Source organism: Sorex araneus, chromosome 1, assembly GCF_027595985.1.
Source record: "Sorex araneus isolate mSorAra2 chromosome 1, mSorAra2.pri, whole genome shotgun sequence".
NCBI classification, from domain to species: Eukaryota; Metazoa; Chordata; class Mammalia; order Eulipotyphla; family Soricidae; genus Sorex; species Sorex araneus.
Window position 1 is genome coordinate 5,705,411 of NC_073302.1, and position 18,505 is coordinate 5,723,915.

Sequence of the window (18,505 nt, forward strand, 5' to 3'; positions counted from 1 at the left end):
GTCGAGGGAGTGGCGTCCAAAGCACAGGCCACCCAGACAGGCATTTGCTGAAGGGCCATTTGCCAAGGGTGTGGGCCACGTCCACCTACAGAGAGAGAGCCGGGGCGGGGGGGCTGACCGCAGAGGCAAGCCCAGCGCTCAGCCAGGATGGACGTGGACGGAGAGGGGCAGTGCCCTGAGCGGGTGACCGCAGGAGTGGCCGTTGGTGGAGGAGTAGCTCGGGTGCCACTTCTGCCCACGGGGGGACGACAGAGCCAGTGGGGCGCCCCCTCCTCTGCACCCCCAGCTCCTCCCAGTGAGGCTCAGGGGATCCTGAGTGGAAGTGGGAGGGCGGGTCCACAGCCCCCGCCCCGAGGAGCCCCAGGTGGAGGGATCTGAGGGGACCCGAGTACCCAGGGGGGAGCTGCGGGGATGGAGACGGGCCGTGCATGTCCCAGGTCCTGGGGTGCATCCCTGGCACTCTGAGCAGGACGACAATTGCCACCAGTGCTTGGCCCCGCCAAGGGCACTCACCGGCCATGCAGCATCTGCTTATCAAAAGCCCACACTCCACCGCGGGCTGCAGGTGACACGAGTCAGAATAAGAAATGCAGACACGTGACCACAGACCCCGAGTGAAAACCACGACGTTTACAAAGTTGACAGGTAACATTTATTAAAACATGTCATACAAAAGGGCATGGTCTCTTCTATAAGAAGAAAATCGGAAACAGCAACATCCAGTTAAGTAAAACCATGCTGTACACCGAAGACAGCGAGAGAGACAAAACGAGTCGGCTTTTTGCGACACAGGCAGAACATTTCACCAAATATCAATAAGATATGCACCTAGTGATAATCTGTTCATCATCAAATGATTTTATGATCTAAGAGTCACCTGACTTGCATAAATAAAGGAATTCTCTGGAAGAAGCCCGGGGAACCTCATCGAAGTGAAAGGTGCCGGCAGCAGCGGACATTGTGACACGGGTTTTGCAAGCAAACTGAGGACACAGAGGGAGGGAGTCACACTGGCCAAATGTGTTCCAGCATCTTCCCACAGGGCACTACCAGGAGGGACTCGGCCTAAGACACGGGCACCTTTAGAAACGCAGTAGCGAAGGAAGAGCCCCCACCTGCTAGCCCTGCTTTCACCCAGGGAAGCAACCTTGGTCATTGGCCTGTGCGACCTAGCCGCGGGCCCAGGCAGGTGCTGCCGCGTCCAGCCCGCCGCCGTCACCAGAGATGCACTGAAGCCTGCACGGGACGGGCTGCTCCCGGAACCCGCGGCATGGCCTCCACTACGCGGCCAGCAACTCGGGGGCGCGAGCGTGGCGCCTCCCCGCGTCAGAGCCGCTGAGACCAACCAAGCAAAGCAGAGTCGGTGATTCGGGGGGGGGGGGGGGGTTCGTACAGCACCTTCGCCCTGGGACAGAGAAGACCCTCTCTGGAAGCAAGGTGAGTTCTGGAAGTCAGGACCAACAGGCAGGGCCCGGCAAGGCTGGGACGGCTCTGGCGTCTGCGACGGAGAGACCTCCACTCCCCGGGCGGACCCCGAGCCTGTCTGTCTCGCCCTGAGAGCCCGTGCGGGAGCCAGCATTAACCACCGTGGCGGGGCCTTGAGGCCCTTCCCCACTGGGACCGGAGAAGCAGGAAAGTCTCAGCAGGGGACAAGCGTCTTGGTTCGAGGCCACCCACTTGGAAAACGTCTTAGCAGAACAAAAATGGTGTCACTGCCTTAAGTACTGCAACGGGTGGGAACAACAAATTTCTCCTCACACTTAGTGGCTAGGATCATACGTAAAACCCACTGGTTCCTAACATGAGAAATAAGAGAAGGAGCAACTGAGCTTAATTATACAGTCACCTCTGCCACTCTGTCAGGTACACAGAGAAAGGGACTGTTTACTGGTAAAGTCTCAACACGAGGATATTAATGTGGCAAACAACCAAGAGGTAATATCTAGTTTCTAGGTTAAAAAATCAATATATATATTTTTATATTTATAATAAAGTTTTAAATACAAAGTGCTTATATATATGTATATATACACACATACATATATATATCTCAAGAATGATACAGTGTTAATGAAGAGATCCCTGTTTTGTAATCTTGATTACAAGAGTTAACTGGTAAGTATTTGCTTTCCCTCCCCAGACAGTATTCATTCATTCAACAAGTGAAAAGCCTTGTCTGGTAGGAACTCGAGGATCAGAGGCCTTTGCCAGCAATGTTAATCACATTAGAGCAAAGCCAAACTTTTAAAACAAAATTTTACCCCAAATCCAAAAGCTATTCTTACTTAAGGGAAGGGGGGGGGGAATTCTCACTTAGAAGTAACAGACCAGTAATTTACAGAAGAGTCGACAAACAGTAGCACCCTGTCCTACCCTGGTAAAATTTCAAGGTATGTTACACAGCTTAAAAGTATCCTGAATATATATGCGCTTTTTTTTTTAAAAAAAACCTCAACTCTGATGGGCAGAAAAAGTCTCCGAATAGCTGCTTTCTGATTTTGGTAGGTAGAGTCGCTCGGACTTCTAACTGCACTCAGCTGTAGCTTTGGTCCGGGAGCACACGCCTGCAGACTCCTTTATCTGTGGCCAAGATTCTTCCTCCCGCCCTTAAAAAATCCCACACCAAGACTTCGGCAGTATTAGTTTCAGTGTAGCCCTCTAAAAAAAAAAAAAAAAAGAATCATCTCCCATACCAGTGTATTTTCAAGGCTCTTCCCCGGGCAGTGTTTTCTTTTGCTTCCCAAGTGAAACCTGCCAATTAAAATTCTGCTACTGGGTAGCTCACTCTGACCCCCTGTCGTGCCCACATAGCCTGCCATCCACAGGCCACTCAGCCAGGGCTTCTGGCTCTTTCCCTCCCACTGCGGTCACTGGTTGACTGACCGCTATGGGAAGCACCATGACCAAGGACGGCCCAGGGCTGGGGCGGCAATGGTGCCGTGGTCACTCCCAGCTGGCAGGAACCCCACGGCCACAAAGCCGATCTCAGGGTGCAGACGCTACCATTCGCAAACAGGGTCTGGGAAAACACCCCGGTGAGAAAGCCTATCCCTGGCACCGAGAGAACTACAGCGAGACACAGCTGTTCAAAGTCAGTGTTAATACAAAGATACAAAGTTCTGCCTGATCAAGAGTCTACAACATTGTGACAGTGGCATCTGACAGAAATGGAAGCTTGTACCATTCACTATTTGTTTCATATTTAGAATGTCACGTTCCTAGTAGCTCCAGAGTTTTAATGAAAATACCATTTAGGAAGAACAAAATGAGCAAGAGAGCTCTGTTAATCAACTTCGCATCTGAGGACTCACATTATTTGTCGTTTTTACATTAAGTAGCATTTCATTCAGGAAAGCAGCTGTCAAAAAAAAAAATCCCCCCCACATTATCTTAAGTATCTATAGTAAGAACAAAATAAAACTTTAACATGACCTTGAGTAAGTGATCAGAAACTGCTGCCACCTCAAACGGAACTGGTCAACTGGAGTTCAGTTCCAAGTGCTGGCATTTCTAGAACCAAGTCCACCACTCAACTCTCAATGGGCCCAGAGGTTTACCTTGCCAGCTGGGAGGTGGGTCCAACTCACCCCCCTCACCCACGCCAGGCCTGAACTGGAACACACAGATTTGAGGAATTAGGTTTTTTAATTGGCCTACTTAGAGCTGGTCTTTCCAAAATATCTTCCTTTTCTTTCTTTCTTTCTTTCTTTTTTTTTTTTAAGCTTCTCTTATAATAGCAAGTAGCACGCATCATCTGTGCCCAGATTTGCATAATTACCATAGTTTATTTTTGTGCCTGCCACTCAAGGGCCAGCCCCTATTTTTAGTTAGCCTCAGTTGTATTCTGCTCAGCCTTTGCAGCTTCGTAAGACTTGGTACAAGAAGTTACATGCCTATGGAAACTGTCCCGCCACATAAATCTCTTTGCACAGATATTACACTCATACGGCTTTATGCCAGTATGGATTTTCATGTGGCCCACGAGGTGATGCTTCATCTTGAATTTCTTGCCACAGACGCCACAGCCGTAGGGCCGGAGGCCGAGGTGCATGCTCATGTGTCGGTCTCGCTGGCTCTTGTGAGTGAAACTCTTCCCACACTGGCAGGGATAGAGCTTGTCGGTGGCGGAGAAGCCCAGGTGGGAAGCTTCTTCCTTGATCCCCGTGACCATCTCAATATTCTCGCTGTAGCCGGCTGCCAGGGCAGCCTCCTGTCTGTGCCCGAGTAGGTTCCCGTCCGACCTCTCCCCGGCAAACTCTTCCATGGAAGAGCCATAGAAATCCACCTGCTCGTCGTAATTGCTCTCGTCCGCCTGCTCGTCGAACTCGGCCTCCACCTTCTTCTCCCCGATGTGGAAGTCCTCCTCCACCCCTGACGGCTGGACCGAGTGCTCCGTCTGCATGGTGTTGATGGACTCGGTGACCTGGTGCTCGTCGTAGGGGGCGTGCACGTCCATGCCCTCGCACGCCTGCTCGAAGCGCTCGGGCTTCACGTGGATCCAGCGCTTGTGCGCCATGATGCTGGGTTTGCTGTACATGGGCCGGGTGTAGTGGAACTCCGCGCTGTCGCTGGCCCCCTCCTCCCCGTCCTGACTCGCCATTTCCGTGCTCAGCCGGTCGTGCTCGGTGGAGGAGTTGCTGGGAAGGTACTCGTGCTCAGTGAGTTGAGATGACAGCTCGTCTTTGGTGCTTTCCTCTTCGTTCTCGCCGTCCCTCAGTTCCTGGGCCTTGGGGAAGTCGGCATGGCCCCCGGAGCCCAGCTCAAAGCTCTCCACCAGGCCGTTGTAGCTGCTGCTGCTGGGGGACTGGTGGTCACTGCCGTGGTTGAGCTTCTGGCAGAGCACGGTGGGGTTCCCCTCCAACACCTCTGTGCACTTGTCTACCACGTGCCACATCTGGAGGAAGCTAGCTGCTGTTAAGTAACTAACAATCTCGGGCGCAGGCATCACCAGGCGGCCCGTGTAGCTCGAGAGGAGGATATTCTCAAACACCCTGGGGTTCATCACATCGGGCAAAACGATCCTCCTGCTGTTTTTCAGGAGCACTTGGTCACAAAAATAGGGTGAGCTGGCAGCAAGGACAGCTTTGTGTGCCCGGAAAATGTGGCCCTGGACAACAATGGAGACGTCACATAATTGTCCTTGCTGGCGCTGCTGGTTTAGCTTCTGCAAAATGGTGCTGGAAAAATCAGGAAATTCCACTCGAAAAGAGTTTGTTCCAGGCTCCATTTCATCACAAATCTTGTTCAGCGCTACAAGAAAGAGAAGAACAATTAGTACTGACTCCAGCCCAAAGAGAAATGCATTCTCACTAAGACAGCTCAGAGTTCTAGAGTTCCACAGAGCCGCCTTGCCTGGGGCCTAGTGAGTAGAACCTCCATTTCCAGAGCGAGTCTCAGGTAAGCATATGCCAAAGGCAGGGACCAGCTCCACCGTACTTCCAGGGATTCACTCACTCTTGATTTTGTCTGTGTCAGCAAGCAAAACAGAATCCACAGTGATTAGATTGGTAAACTATAAATCCCCCAAGTAAAAAAAAAAAAAAAAAAAAGAAAAAAAAAGACACATTTCTAGTTAAACATGCTAATAGAAGTTCAGCTTCCAAGTGACAGAAACTGCACCGAGATGTAGGTCAATGGTGGAGTGTATATTATGTGTCCCATGGATGAAGCCAGGTTGGGACAGACACCTCCCAACCCCTTTTGGGGAGGGGGATCCCAAGCAGGACTCAGATGGCTGGGGGTGGGGGACACACTCCTGGCAACGCTCAGCTGGTTCTGCAGGCATGACGGGTCAGGTGTGGTGTTGGTAGCCCCCCCAGCAGTGCTCAGGGGTCACCAGGTCTATAGCAGGCTGTGCTGGTGGGTGGGGAAACACAGGAGGTGCAGGAATGGAATCTGAGGTTTAGAACAAGCAAAGCAAATACTCAAATCCTTTGGGCGATCCCCCCAGCCCTAGGCACAATTTTTTTTCTCTTTCTTTTTGGCCATACCCAGCGGAACTCAGGGGTTACTTCTGGCTCTGCACTTGCAAGGCATCAAATATGAGTCCGCTACAGGCAAGACAAGCACCCTACCGGCTGTACTGTGGCTCTGGCCACCCCAGGCATGATTCTGAGTAGGGAAGAGGGGCTTCCCAAGCAGTGCTCAGGAGGCCCCGGGGCTCCTCCTAGCGATTCTCAGCCAATTAGCCTGGAGGCCAATGTGAGGGCGCACCGTGCAGCACTTGAGGGTCGAGTGGTGCCAGGGACTGAGTGGGGGTCCGCCGCATGCAAGGTATGCACCTGACCCCAGGACTATCTCTGAATCCGACTGTCACTGTCACCGTCATCCTGTTGCTCATCGATTTGCTTGAGTGGGCACCAGTAATGTCTCCATTGTGAGATTTGTTGTTACTGTGTTTGGCATATCGGATACACCAGGGGGAGCTTGCCAGGCAGACATGAATTTTTAAAAGGCCTGAAGACTCGATTCACATTTGCCACACTGGAGTAAAGAAATAGGAGTGGAAGTGTGGAAAGAAGAAGAAAAAACACATGGAACTGAACTTCAAGAAACTTCAGAAGAGGACATTAGGCGAGACTCTCAAGCTTAGTGAGAAAGCAAGACACAGGCGGTTCAGGGGCTGGCTGCGGCCCGGACTCCCCGTAGGCTCCTCTACCCGATAACCGACCACTCTAGGAGCTGCCGGTAAAGTGAATGAGAACAAGACAGCAAGGCAGGTACTCTATCTGAAAGGTCGAAAACACATCTGTCCTGTTTCTCGATGAACTCCATCTGTATTTAAAGTTCAAACAAAGAGTAAGGCAGATGGGGTCCAGCAACAGTACAGCGAGCAGGGTACTCACCTTGGACGCCACTGACCCAGATCCAGTCCCTGGCACCCTGCATGATCTCCCCCAAGCAATGCCAGGAGCGATCCCTGGGCGGAGAGCCAGGAGTAAGCCATGAGCACAGCTGGGTCTGGCCCCCAAACAAAAACAAACAACAAGGGTAACCTGTGTTATTACTGCAAGTACACCTTCGGGCAGTGCCACAGCACTGGGGACAGCCCGCAAGGTGGACCAGACCCACTGCTTGGACCCCTTAATTCTTTGGTACATCAAACCAAAAAGTCGAGAAGATTTATCTGTGCGCTTTGTCACCTGACCCCTTAACAGTGCTGAAAACAAAGCTTCCCAAGGGGAGTAAGACACACCAAGCACCACAGAAAGCCATCCCCGAGAGACGCGGAGAGATGCCAAGAGAAGAAACCAGCGTTTCCTGAGTGATAACTAGGCCGGGAAGGCGACTCTTCCCCTCATGAACTCGTCATGGCACTGCAAATGGAAGGACAGACATGCTGAAAGCCAGCTATTTTCAATCATTTTCCCAAGGCTAAAAGCTAATTTTGGTTTAGGTGGGATTTTAATCTAAATACCTATGGCATTTTTCTCATATCACTTCCCCTTTCCCAATATCTACCACAGTAGACAATTACAAAGAGATTAAGATGGTGTATTTGGAATAAAGTGCCAACTCAATTTGGTTATGCCCTTAACATTTTTTGACGAATAAGGCTAGAGCACTAGTATAGTGGGTAAGGTGCTTGCCTTGCACACAGCTGACCTAGGTTTGATCCCGGGCATCCCATATGGTCTCCTGAGCACCACCAGGAGTAATTCCCGAGTACAGAGCCAGGAGTAACCCCCTGGGCATCACAGGGTAGCCCCCCCTGCACCCCAAACAAACAGAATAAATAAAATTGAAATTTAAGGGCAAGCATGCGGCTCAAGTGGGAGAGGACATTCCTTGCATGCACAAGATTCTGGGTTCGACCCCAGCACTCCACCCCCAGCCCACTGACACATAAATAGATTACGGAACAAATTATTTAACTACCAGTAATTTCAAAAAGCACAGTGAGCTCTATGTAAATATAGTCTAGAGACGTGTCAATTCTGAGAACTGCATATAGCTAAACATTCTCTGTTAAATACCACTGCGCAATATTTTAAGTTATTGGGTGGTGCAGGGGGTGGGTGGTTAATAACACACATTAAAAAATAATTAGAGTTGTTCAAAGAAAAAACAAAAAACACCTTTCTACCAGTAATCCCTTACCCACTCCTCTGCCACAAGGAAATCACCTTTAATAAGTCTTCAAATCATAAAATGAAACACACTTTAAATACAAAGACTGAAAGTCAACGATAGAAACCGATATTCCTTGCAGAGGGCAGCCAAAGGAGAGCTGGGATGGCTATACATTATTGGGCAAAATGGAGTTTTAAGTCAAAATGTTACAATAAAAAATATTTTTTTAAAGCTCAACCATGAAGACATAACCATTATCAACATGTATGTAACTAACAAGAAGAAAAATACAAGAAGCAAAAATAGGGGGCAAAATAACAGAACTGAAGACAAACGTTTCTATAGAAGGGGAAGGACCCTCACTAGCTCACTTTCAATGGATAGGGGCTGAGGCTCAACAGTATGTCAAGTGTCATCCTCTCCCCCCCAACGAACACTCAGGGAGTCTATGCGTCCCAAGGAAGTCAGGAATGGTGGAGACGGCCACAGTAACCAATAAGAAGAAAGGAGAAACAAAGTCACAGAGAAGATGGGGGCGTGGCACGGGAGGGAAGGGGTGGTGGAGACTGGCAGAGGGAAATACACACCTGCGCGTGGACAGCTTTATAACTGTGGATCTCAAAGTGATTCAAACTTTAGAAATGTACAGAATAACACCAATGTGGTCAAACAGATCTATGAGGAGAGATGTGACCTGAAGGACCTTACAAAGCAACTCTAGCCGAGAGTTCAGAGCCTTCACTCAGAAGCCAAATGAACCATTCTTCAGTGCAGACCTTACTTTCAGACCAAAACACAATCTCAATGAAGATTGAGTCTTAGGAAGCCTGAAGTCACAATGTATTTTTTCTGATCAGAAAAGAATGAAACTGGAAAAAAAAATTAAAATTAAACAAAAAACAGGAAAAAGTGAAAAAATACAGGAGTATGTTAAACAACATACTCCGTTCACAAGTTGAAAATGCAAGGATAACTAAAAATTACATCACAATGTATTGCAATGAAAACAACAAACAAAATTTACAGAATGAAGCAAAAGCAATGTTCAGTGGGAAGCTGAGCGTCTCTCCCTTAAGTAAAAGGAAGATAGGGGCTGGGGAGAGGAAGGGGTTAAGGCACACAGCTTGGAAGTGGCCGAGCCCTAACCCAGGACACAGCCCGAAGGGCCTTGAGCACTGCTAGACTTGAGCGGCACTGCCTGCCAGGGCCCTTCAACTGACTCTGGGCCAGCTGACCACAGAATGGCCGAGGGGGGACCCAGGTCTCCTGAGCAACACTAAGGCCACCCCCACCCCCAATGCAGAGCCCAGAGAGATAGTACAGGGGTAGAGCAACTTGCCGTGCATGCAGCTGATCCTGGTTTAATCCCTAGTGCCACCTATGGTCCCCCAAACACCACCAGGAGTGACCCCTGAATCTACAGAGCCAGGAGCAGCCTCTGAACTCCCCCGCTCCTCCCCAGAGACTCTCCAGGCACGGGATCGAGAACTGGAGGAGCCGCGTGCTCGCAGCAGAGGGGACCTGCTAGCAGCACTAGGAGCGACTGATGCCCTGGCACCAAAAACAAAGGGAATCTCCCAGGATTCTCACATTTCTGATCATCAACTATAAATCATGGACTGCCACGTCCCCTTAAAGAGGGGGAGGTGGCCTCCGTAACTTGGCAGACAACCCAGATAGCCTCAGCACAGGCATCTGGAAGCGATGGAAAGGGTGCGGGACCGGGGAGGCTGGGAGAGTACGGCACCCCACGCGCTCTCTCAGGGACACGCTTACGTGCCTCTGGCACCTCAAAGCAATCACTAATTAGGAAGCTCGTCGAATCTGGTCATTCAAAAGATTTTAATAATGGAGTGTACTAACCTTCAACTCCGTTCCTCTCAGGAAGTCAGGGGAGGGGCTCACTGTCCCACCCACCTACCACCCCCAGAGCACGTCTCTTCCCTGGCATCAGTCCCCATTATGGCATAAATAAATTCCAACTTAAATCCTCACATTAAAAGAGGGAGACAAGAACAACAAAAGCCTTATACTGCTCAGAAGAATCCAAGAATCCTGGAGCTGCTGCTAGCGACCAGTGCCAAGAGCAAACACATTTCTGTATCATGCCACGGATACTTCAGCAGCATGTTAAAAGGACCATACTCCATGACTAAGTGGGATTCATTCCTGGAATGCAAGAATGGCTCAACATATGAGAATCAATGTTCTACTGCATGTAATTGTATACACAGAAACCCGATGGCCACAAGAGCACACATACTCCCCCGCCCCCACCAGCTGCAGCTATGTTTTCATACACTAACAATGAACACCACTTGTAAGGTACTGTGAGGGATTTCTAAACGTTAAAAGAATGTCATTGTTTACTGTTAGGATGGGGGTGGAGGGACCAAAAAACACATCCCTGTTACTCAAAGACATCTGATGAAAGTCCCACCCAAAAAAAAAAAAATTACACACACCAGAGGAATGTCGAAGGGACCTCATGATACCCTAGTTAAATATAGCTTGTCACTATAAATTTTGATGTCACCAGCACAAAAAGGAAGAGCTTGAGGACAGCATATAATTCTTCCCTTCTACCACACACTACCCAAAATAATCTAAAAAACATGGCATTATTGGCTTAAGTCCTAGAAACTAGGGAAGAGAGTTCCTATAGGCCACAAAGAGTAACTACAGATGCGAGTGGAGGGGCCAGAGGAAGGGAGACAGGCTCTTCCTCCTGTACCGGAACCGGCTCGGGAGCACAGCAGCGGAGAAGGTGGCATCAGAAAGGCCTGGAGCTGAGGCCCGTGGGTGACGAGACAGGTTGCAACATTCAGTGGTACTGGAGCCAAAGGTTGAGTGTTGCCTCAACAGGAACGTTTTAAAAAACCTGATACAAGAACTGGGGAGACAGTTCAAAGGCTTGAGTGTCTGCTTTGCAAGCGGGAGGCCCAGACTTGATCCCCGGAGCCCTGTGGACCCAGGCAGTACCAGAGTGAACCCCTGAGCACAGCGGCGGGGGGGGGCAGGGGGGCAAAGCATTGCAGGATATGGACCCCAAACAAACAAACAACAACCCTGACAGGAGAGGGTGGGAGTCCACGGCAACCTCCAGAAGAGACAGAAACTACTCATCCTGCCAGCCCTGCCAAAGACAAGCAGCAGGGCCCCGGGCCAGATCACACTGACACGGAAGAACCCAGCACGCAGCTTCCCTGAGTGCCAGAGACGGGCCTGCCGCAGCCACACAGCCACACTTCTCCCGCCGATTCCATCCGCAGCCAGGCACACAGCGATGGACTCCCAAACACCCACCCCACAAAGGACAGACCTAAACATGCACCTCCGAAGCGTTACTGCATTTAAGAATGACTTTTGAAAATTGAGTCTGTAGGAAACAGCAATAGCACAGTGGGTAGGGCACCGGCCTTTCACACAACTGAGCTGCGTTCGATCCCTGGTACCACCTATGGTCCCCCCAGCCCTGCCAGGAGTGATCCCTGAGCACAGAGCCAAGAGGAAGCCCTCAGCACTGCCAGGGTTGGCCCCAAACAAAAGAACTTTTTTTGGTTTTTAAATATATTTTGTAACCAAAAAAAGAAAAGAGCAATAAATTAACAAGCAACAATTTACAGCCAAAGCGTTCTTTGTGGGGGGGGGGGGGGGCGGGTCATGTGTCCCGGGAACAACCAGGGCTCTCTGTGGCAGGCAAGCCAGTCCTTTGAGCTATCCCCCCAGCTCCAGCCCGAAGAACAGTTTTCTGTCCCATGAAACTGAGGGCGAAATACGGCGCGGTCCCCCGAGAAAGCTACACTGCTCCTGGCAAGCACGGGGCCTGCAGGGATGGTAGGACCTTGACCTGGAAAGGGGAACTGGCACAGCCCTGGGAAACACTGGGTTTGACTTTTTTCACCCTCGTTGGTTTGGGGGCCACACCTACAGTGCTCAGCATTTACTCCTGGATCTGTGCTGTGGGATCATTCCTGGCAGGGCTCAAAGGAGCACACAGGGTGTCGGGGATTGAACCCGGGTTGGCTGCGTGTAAGGCAAGCAAGCGCCTTACCTGCTGTGCCCCTTATCTAGTCAACTCTGAGATTTAAGAGGGGAAGCACTGAAAACTCTGGAGTGACACAGTATGAAATCCATTCAGGAAAGACCATTTGTTGGTGGACTTAAACCAGAAATGAGACTGGGAGCAAGATGAGGCTTTCTGGGTCAGATTTTCAAGGTCCAGAAGTAGGTATACTCTGAAAAACAAAGAATGCACACGACTGAGAGAATCAGGCCAAGAGGCATGAACAACAGAACACAGCCTGCACTCCGGCCCTCTGAGTCATCTGCTGGGCTCTACTTTGGGGGACCATGCAAGGTGTCATCCCCCCGGACATCTCCCGGGCCCCTTAGTTTTTTTAAACAGCTTTACTGAGACAATTCAAATGCAATAAAGAGTTGTAAAAGCCTATAAACCAATAACAATACCATGTACCCACCACTGAAACCTAATATTAGAATTTTATAGCTCTCGAAAACACAGGAAGAGTCACTTTCCTTTTTCTCTTGTGATTCCTAGAAGTCATTGATGTACTTTTTGTCTATCGATTTCCCTGGTCTGGAAACTCTAAATGGAAGCGAGATGGGGCTTTCTGGGTCAGATCTTCAAGGTCCAGCCATATGGCCCTGTGGTCATTTTTACTGCCAGAGAATGGTACAATAATACACAATCTATACTCCATGAACTCATACTCCAACGTAGGAGCCGGAAAGACAGTAAAGCGGGTCGGGCACTTGCGCTGCACACAGTCAGCCAGGGTCCGGTCCCCAGTATCCCATAGGGCCCCCTGAGCACCGCTAGGAGTGATTCCTGAGAGCAGAGCCAGGAGTAACTCCTCAGCATTGCCAGCTGTGGCCTAAAGACTTATAAAACAAAAACTCCAAAAAACCCAAAGTATCAAATACCATTTATTTATGCTGTCATCAGCTGACGACATCTGGCTATTCTCAAACTTTGGTTGCCACGGACACTCAGGTAAAAGGTGGTTGTTTGGTTGGTTTTTGGCTACACCCCTGATGCTCAGGGTCACTCCTGACAGTGCTCGGGGGACCGACCGTATGGGATGCCAGGGTTGGATCTTGGGTTAGCCATATGCACGGCAAGCCCCCTACCTGCTGGACTATCTCTCCAGTCATGTAAAAGTTTCTTGTGGAAGTCATACGCTTTTGTTTGGGGGGTGGGGGGGGGTACAGACCTAAGATACCATGGGTCACATGGCACATCTCCTCCTTGGGGTAGGTGGGAAGGGCAACACCTTTCAAGCAGTGGTCAGGGAGCCTGGGGTCCACTTCCAGTGATTCTCTGCCAACCAGGAGGTTCAATGCGAGAGCTCAACAACGTGGTGCTGCCCAGGCCCTGGGCCACCCACAGTGATGCTCGGTTGGTGAGAGGGGCGGCTACAGTGACCAGGATCAGGCATAGGTAAGGCATGCTCCCCGACCCCCGCATTATCTTCCCAGCCCCAGGGTAACTGTGGGGACAGCGGTGGGTGGAGACAGGGATGGCCTACACCCTTAAGTGCCAAGCGTCACTCCTGGCAACGCTTAGGGAATCCCAGGAAGGAATCAAACCCTGGCCTCCTTCGTGCCAGGTGTACACTCAACCTTTTGAACTCTCTTCATTTTCCTCAAAGTAGTCAGCTGCACTATTTCCACCCGCAATAGTTTTCTGGACACACCTCACATGGTTAAGGGAACCACATGCTGTGCCAGGGAGTCAAACCTAGGCTGGCCAAGTGCAAGGCCAGCGCCCTACCCGCTGCACTATCCCTCCAGCCCACCCCCTGCAACGTTCCAGTCCCTCCCTCCCCTCCCCGCAGCAGCGTGAGGGAGCGAGTCCTGGGCCTCACAAGGCCGAGCACCTGCTCGCCTGCTGAACCATAGTCCCAGCCCGCCCGCTCTAACTTTGTCAGAAGCGGTTACTGTCATATTTCTCGGTCACCCTAAAGGAAGAGAAGTGATACCTCATGTGCTTTTGATTTCCATTTCCCTAACGAATGATGATACTGCGCGTGTTTCGTGTGCCAAGCCCAGCAGTGCTCAGAGGCTGCTCTTGGCAGTGCTCCGAGGACCACGAGGTGGTGCCTCCCATCCAGCATGCAGCTCGTCCGAGCCCTCTCTGCCCTGGATTTCAGGTTCTTATTCTGAGTTCTAATGAATATGAGTATGCAATTAAAAACATTTCCTCGGCTTGATTGTAACTGCAATAGCAGGATGACTGGTAAGTGAGGCATTAGTAACTAGAACAATACCCTCCCTTTTGAATCTTAAGAGTTTACCACGGAGGAATTTGCCCTGAACTTTTGAACTTTTAAATAAAGTCTTGAAATGTGATTTCTTTCTTATTTGGGGGAGGAGGGCCTGGGCCACACGAGTGGTGCTCAGGAGTAATCCCTGACAGTGCTCAGGGGGCACAGATGTAGTGCCACGATCAGCTACATAAAAGGTCAGCTCTTACGCCCAACAGTTCTCTCCAGCCCTTAAAACATGGCTTCAAGCTTTACTAGCTCTCCGCCTCCCCCGCCCCCACCCCAAAGATTTTAATCCTGGAAAATTATACAGGCACTGACCAAAGCGGGTTTTCTATTGTTTTGTTTAATTTAGTGCCAGGATCTCACAAATTCTTGGCATGTGCTCTATCTACCACTGATCCACATCCCCCCCTGCTCCCCACTTACTGAGTTTGGCCCCAAACCAAACCAGTACAAAACAAAAAGCAAACAAATCTGAAACTAGGACAAAAGCAGAAAACTATTCGCTTCGTGAAAATTATTGTCTATACATACCAGAAAAAGAAAAGACGTCCCCCTCAGTGTTACAAGGCAATGATCTCTAGTGTAATTACAAATATAAGGTGAAAACTAAACACAAAACCTACATCAAGGCGTGGAGCTCAGCGGGAAGAGCTGGCTCTGCGCTCAGGGGACCATCTGTGGTGGCAGGGATCGAGCCTGGCTGGCCGCACGCAATACAAGCGCCCTGCCGGCTGCACTGCCCCTCTCTCCGGCCACGCTACCTACCTCTTCTAAGAAAGCTCGACACACCACCGTACAGAGTGATAGCCTAAATAAGACTATAAAGTGAAGGCAGGAGACACATAAGAAATACTTATTTCACAGACTATTATATTTTGATAAGAAGGTTCCCCCCCAACCCTGAGTTTTATTCATGTGAAATACAAAATCTTCCTCAAATTTCCCGAGTACGCAGCAGATTCCTGTACTATCCATGGAACATAACAGCTACAAATAGAAAATGTGGGGAGGATTTGAATCAATTATTTTGACCCCTTTCCTACAGATCTTGGGTGTGATGAGACCAGGCATCAGTAAACGTAGATTCAATACCTATTCCGAAAAGCCACGGAGGCTGGAGTGATAGTACAGCAGGTAAGGCATCCCGTGTGGTCCCTGGAGCACTGCCAGGAGTTATTCTTGAGCATCATCAGATATGTGTGTCCTCTCCCCCGTGCCCCCTCTTGGGGGATTTTTTTGCCCCTTCCTTTTAAATGTCTGGGCTGCAGAGATAGTGTAAGTGTTAAGGTCCTTGCCTTACCAGTGGCCAACCCAGCTTGACCCCCAGAGCCACCGTCTCCTGTGCAGTAACTAAAAGCGACCCCTGAACACAAAGCGAGGAGTAGCCCCTGAGCACCACCTGCCCCCCAAACAACAAAATACATTTATGTATATGGAGGGTGGGGCACATCTGGCAGGCTTCAGGGGTCACTGCTTGTGGTGCTCAGGAGAACATGCATTTCCGGGACGGAATTTGAGTATCCTACAAGCAAACCATGTGCTCAGCCCACCAAGTGCTCGCTCAGGAATCAAAAATTAACTTTTCAAATCCCACTTTCAGAGCTGACAAAGTGGCTCAGGAGTAAAATGCAGGCTGTGCGTGAGTGAGGGTGGACCCTGGCACCACCGAGAAACAAAATCCCATTTTCAGAGAGCTCTTTCATTCCACTGTTCCCAATGAGCAGTTTTGTTGCTGTTCCCTTGTGTTGTAAAATAATAATGAGTCGGGAAAGCAACACATAAACACTTGCCTTCATGTGTGCGACCCTGAGTGGGCTGCACGCGCATGTGTGTGAATGTACCTGGATTCAATCCCTGGCACGGCAAAAACAACACACCGGGCTAGGAATGTGGTTCCGTGGTACAGCACTTGCCTTACATGTGTGAGACCTTGGGTCTGATTCCCAGAACCAAAAAAAAAAAAAAACCCACAAAAAAACATAAAGCCCAGCGGCTGGAGCGATAGCACAGTGGGGAGGGCGTTTGCCTTGCACGCAGCCGACCCGGGTTCGATTCCCAGCATCCCATATGGTCCCCTGAGCACCGCCAGGAGTAATTCCTGTGTGCAGAGCCAGGAGTGATCCCTGTGCATCACCGGGTGTGACCCAAAAAGAAAAAATAAATAAAATAAACATAAAGCCCATTTTAAAGTGCATGATTAGTCATCATTAAAGTACAGTAACAACAGTGCCCCAACTGCCCTCCATCTCCAGCCTTTTTCATCATTTCAAAAGAAAACTAGATCCAGAGGACATAATTTCACACCCCCCAACCCCCAAGTTCCTCCTGGTCTTTGCCTACTCTCTTACCTGTCAAAGGCTAACCCTCTCCTAGACCTCGGGGATCTGATCCAGGCAGTGCTCAGGGACCACGTGTGTGTGGTGGGGGGGGAGGGGGTGTAGGGGTGGTAGGGTGGTCAGAGGGTGAAACTTGGGTATCCAAAACCTCACCTCTGGCCCTTGGCGCTGTCTTCCCGCCCCGATCGTTAGTTCAGCATCTACTTACTTCTCTACCAGGTACTTTTTGTCAAGTGCAAAGCCCCGGCCCCAAAAGATCAGGCTTCACACAACGCGGCGGCCCACTGAGACTCGACCTCCTAGGCAGGAACTGGGGCGCGATGCCCCCCCCAGATGCCCTGCTGGCCCCCGAGAGCGCCCGGCGGGACGGGGGCAGAAGCTGCCGGGTCGGGCCTCCTGCTCGCGCCCACCGCGGTCTCCCTCCCGGCCGGGATGACGCGTCCACCCAGACACCCAGACCCGGTGACACCTGTCAGAGCCGCGGCCGGGCTGCGGGCGCGGCGCGGGACGAGTCACCGGTGTGGGCAGCTCCACGGGGTCATGAGTCACGTCCATGGCTCAGAGGTTCGGGCGGGCCTGCCCCACCCGGCCCGGCCCAGACCCGGCGCGCGGCAGAAACACGCGAGAAAGACGCGAAACTGGCTGGGAAGGGGCGAGGCGGGGGGCGCGGGGGGCGCGGGGGGCAGCCGAGACGCCGCGGCCGGCCGGGACCCCGCAGCCCAGGGGAAACTCCGAGTCGAGTCGGACGCCGAGCGGAGCAGCGGCACAAAGGGCCGGGGGCCCAGACAGTCACCGGGGGGCGTGGGGGGTGGGGCCGCCCGCGTCCCGCCGCACCCCCCACCCCGCACCCCGCACCCCGCACGGCCGGCGGATCCCCGGGCGCCGTCGCCCGCCAAGGTCCCGGGCCGCGGGGTGACCTTGGGCGAGACGCCGCCTGGGGGGCTGCGGGCCGCGCGCCGGGCCGGCGGGAGCCCCCGGGGGTCCGGCCGCCGCGTCGGGGCCCGCGTCGCCCGGGCGCGCCGGCGGGAGCATCCCCGGAGCATCCCCGGGCGGCGGCGCGGGCCTGGCGGCGCGGGCGGCGCGACCCGCGGGACGGCTCGGGCCCCCCACCCCCGGCCGCCTTCCCCGCCGCCCCCCGCGCCCCCGGCCCCCGACACCCCCGCACCTGCGAAGGGCTCCGCGTCCACATAGCCCGCCCGAGAGGCAGTTTCCGTCGCCGGCGCCAGGCCCGTTTCAAGCCGTAACCGCCGCCACAGCCTCCGTCGGCGCCTCACGCCCCCGGAAACGCTTCCCGGTCCCGCCCCCGGAGCGCCAGTGCTTCCGGAGCTACGTCAGACAAAAAGCGGTGTGCGCATGCGGAGCCGGCGCGCGGGGCGGGACGGGCGCGCACGCGCCCCCGCGGGGCCGGCGCCTGCGTAGTGCGCGCCGGGCGGGCTCGCCAGAGAGTTGAGCCAGGTCCTCTTTGGGGAAAGAAGAAGAGCCTGAAGGGCCCGACCGAGCTTAACCCAGCGGGAACTGGGGAGCTGGTACCGAGCCCTAAATCCTTTTCACTCCTGATGCCCGATCTCAGATTGCTTCAAAGATTGTGCCAAGGGGGCTGGAGAGATAGCACAGCGGGTAGGGCGTTTGCCTTGCACGCGGCCGACCCGGGTTCGATTCCCAGCATCCCATATGGTCCCCTGAGCACGGCCAGGGGTAATTCCTGAGTGCAGAGCCAGGAGTAACCCCTGTGCATCGCCAGGTGTGACCCAAAAAAGAAAAAAAAAAAAGATTGTGCCAAGCCCCCTTGTTTCTCTAGCC

The 18,505-nt window shown here is 52.1% G+C and overlaps 1 protein-coding gene across 1 annotated transcript; it reads right to left on the bottom strand.

Moving 5' to 3' along the window:
- Nucleotides 1-629: 629 nt before the first annotated feature.
- On the bottom strand, nucleotides 630-17,997 carry ZBTB43 (zinc finger and BTB domain containing 43). The gene is made up of 2 exons (XM_055144978.1): nucleotides 17,871-17,997; nucleotides 630-5,250 (listed from the first exon to the last, which is right to left on the bottom strand). The coding sequence occupies exon 2, from the start codon at nucleotides 5,225-5,227 to the stop codon at nucleotides 3,824-3,826; it is 1,404 nt and encodes a 467-aa protein (XP_055000953.1). The 5' UTR covers nucleotides 5,228-5,250; nucleotides 17,871-17,997; the 3' UTR covers nucleotides 630-3,823.
- Between the last annotated feature and the right edge of the window lie 508 nt (nucleotides 17,998-18,505).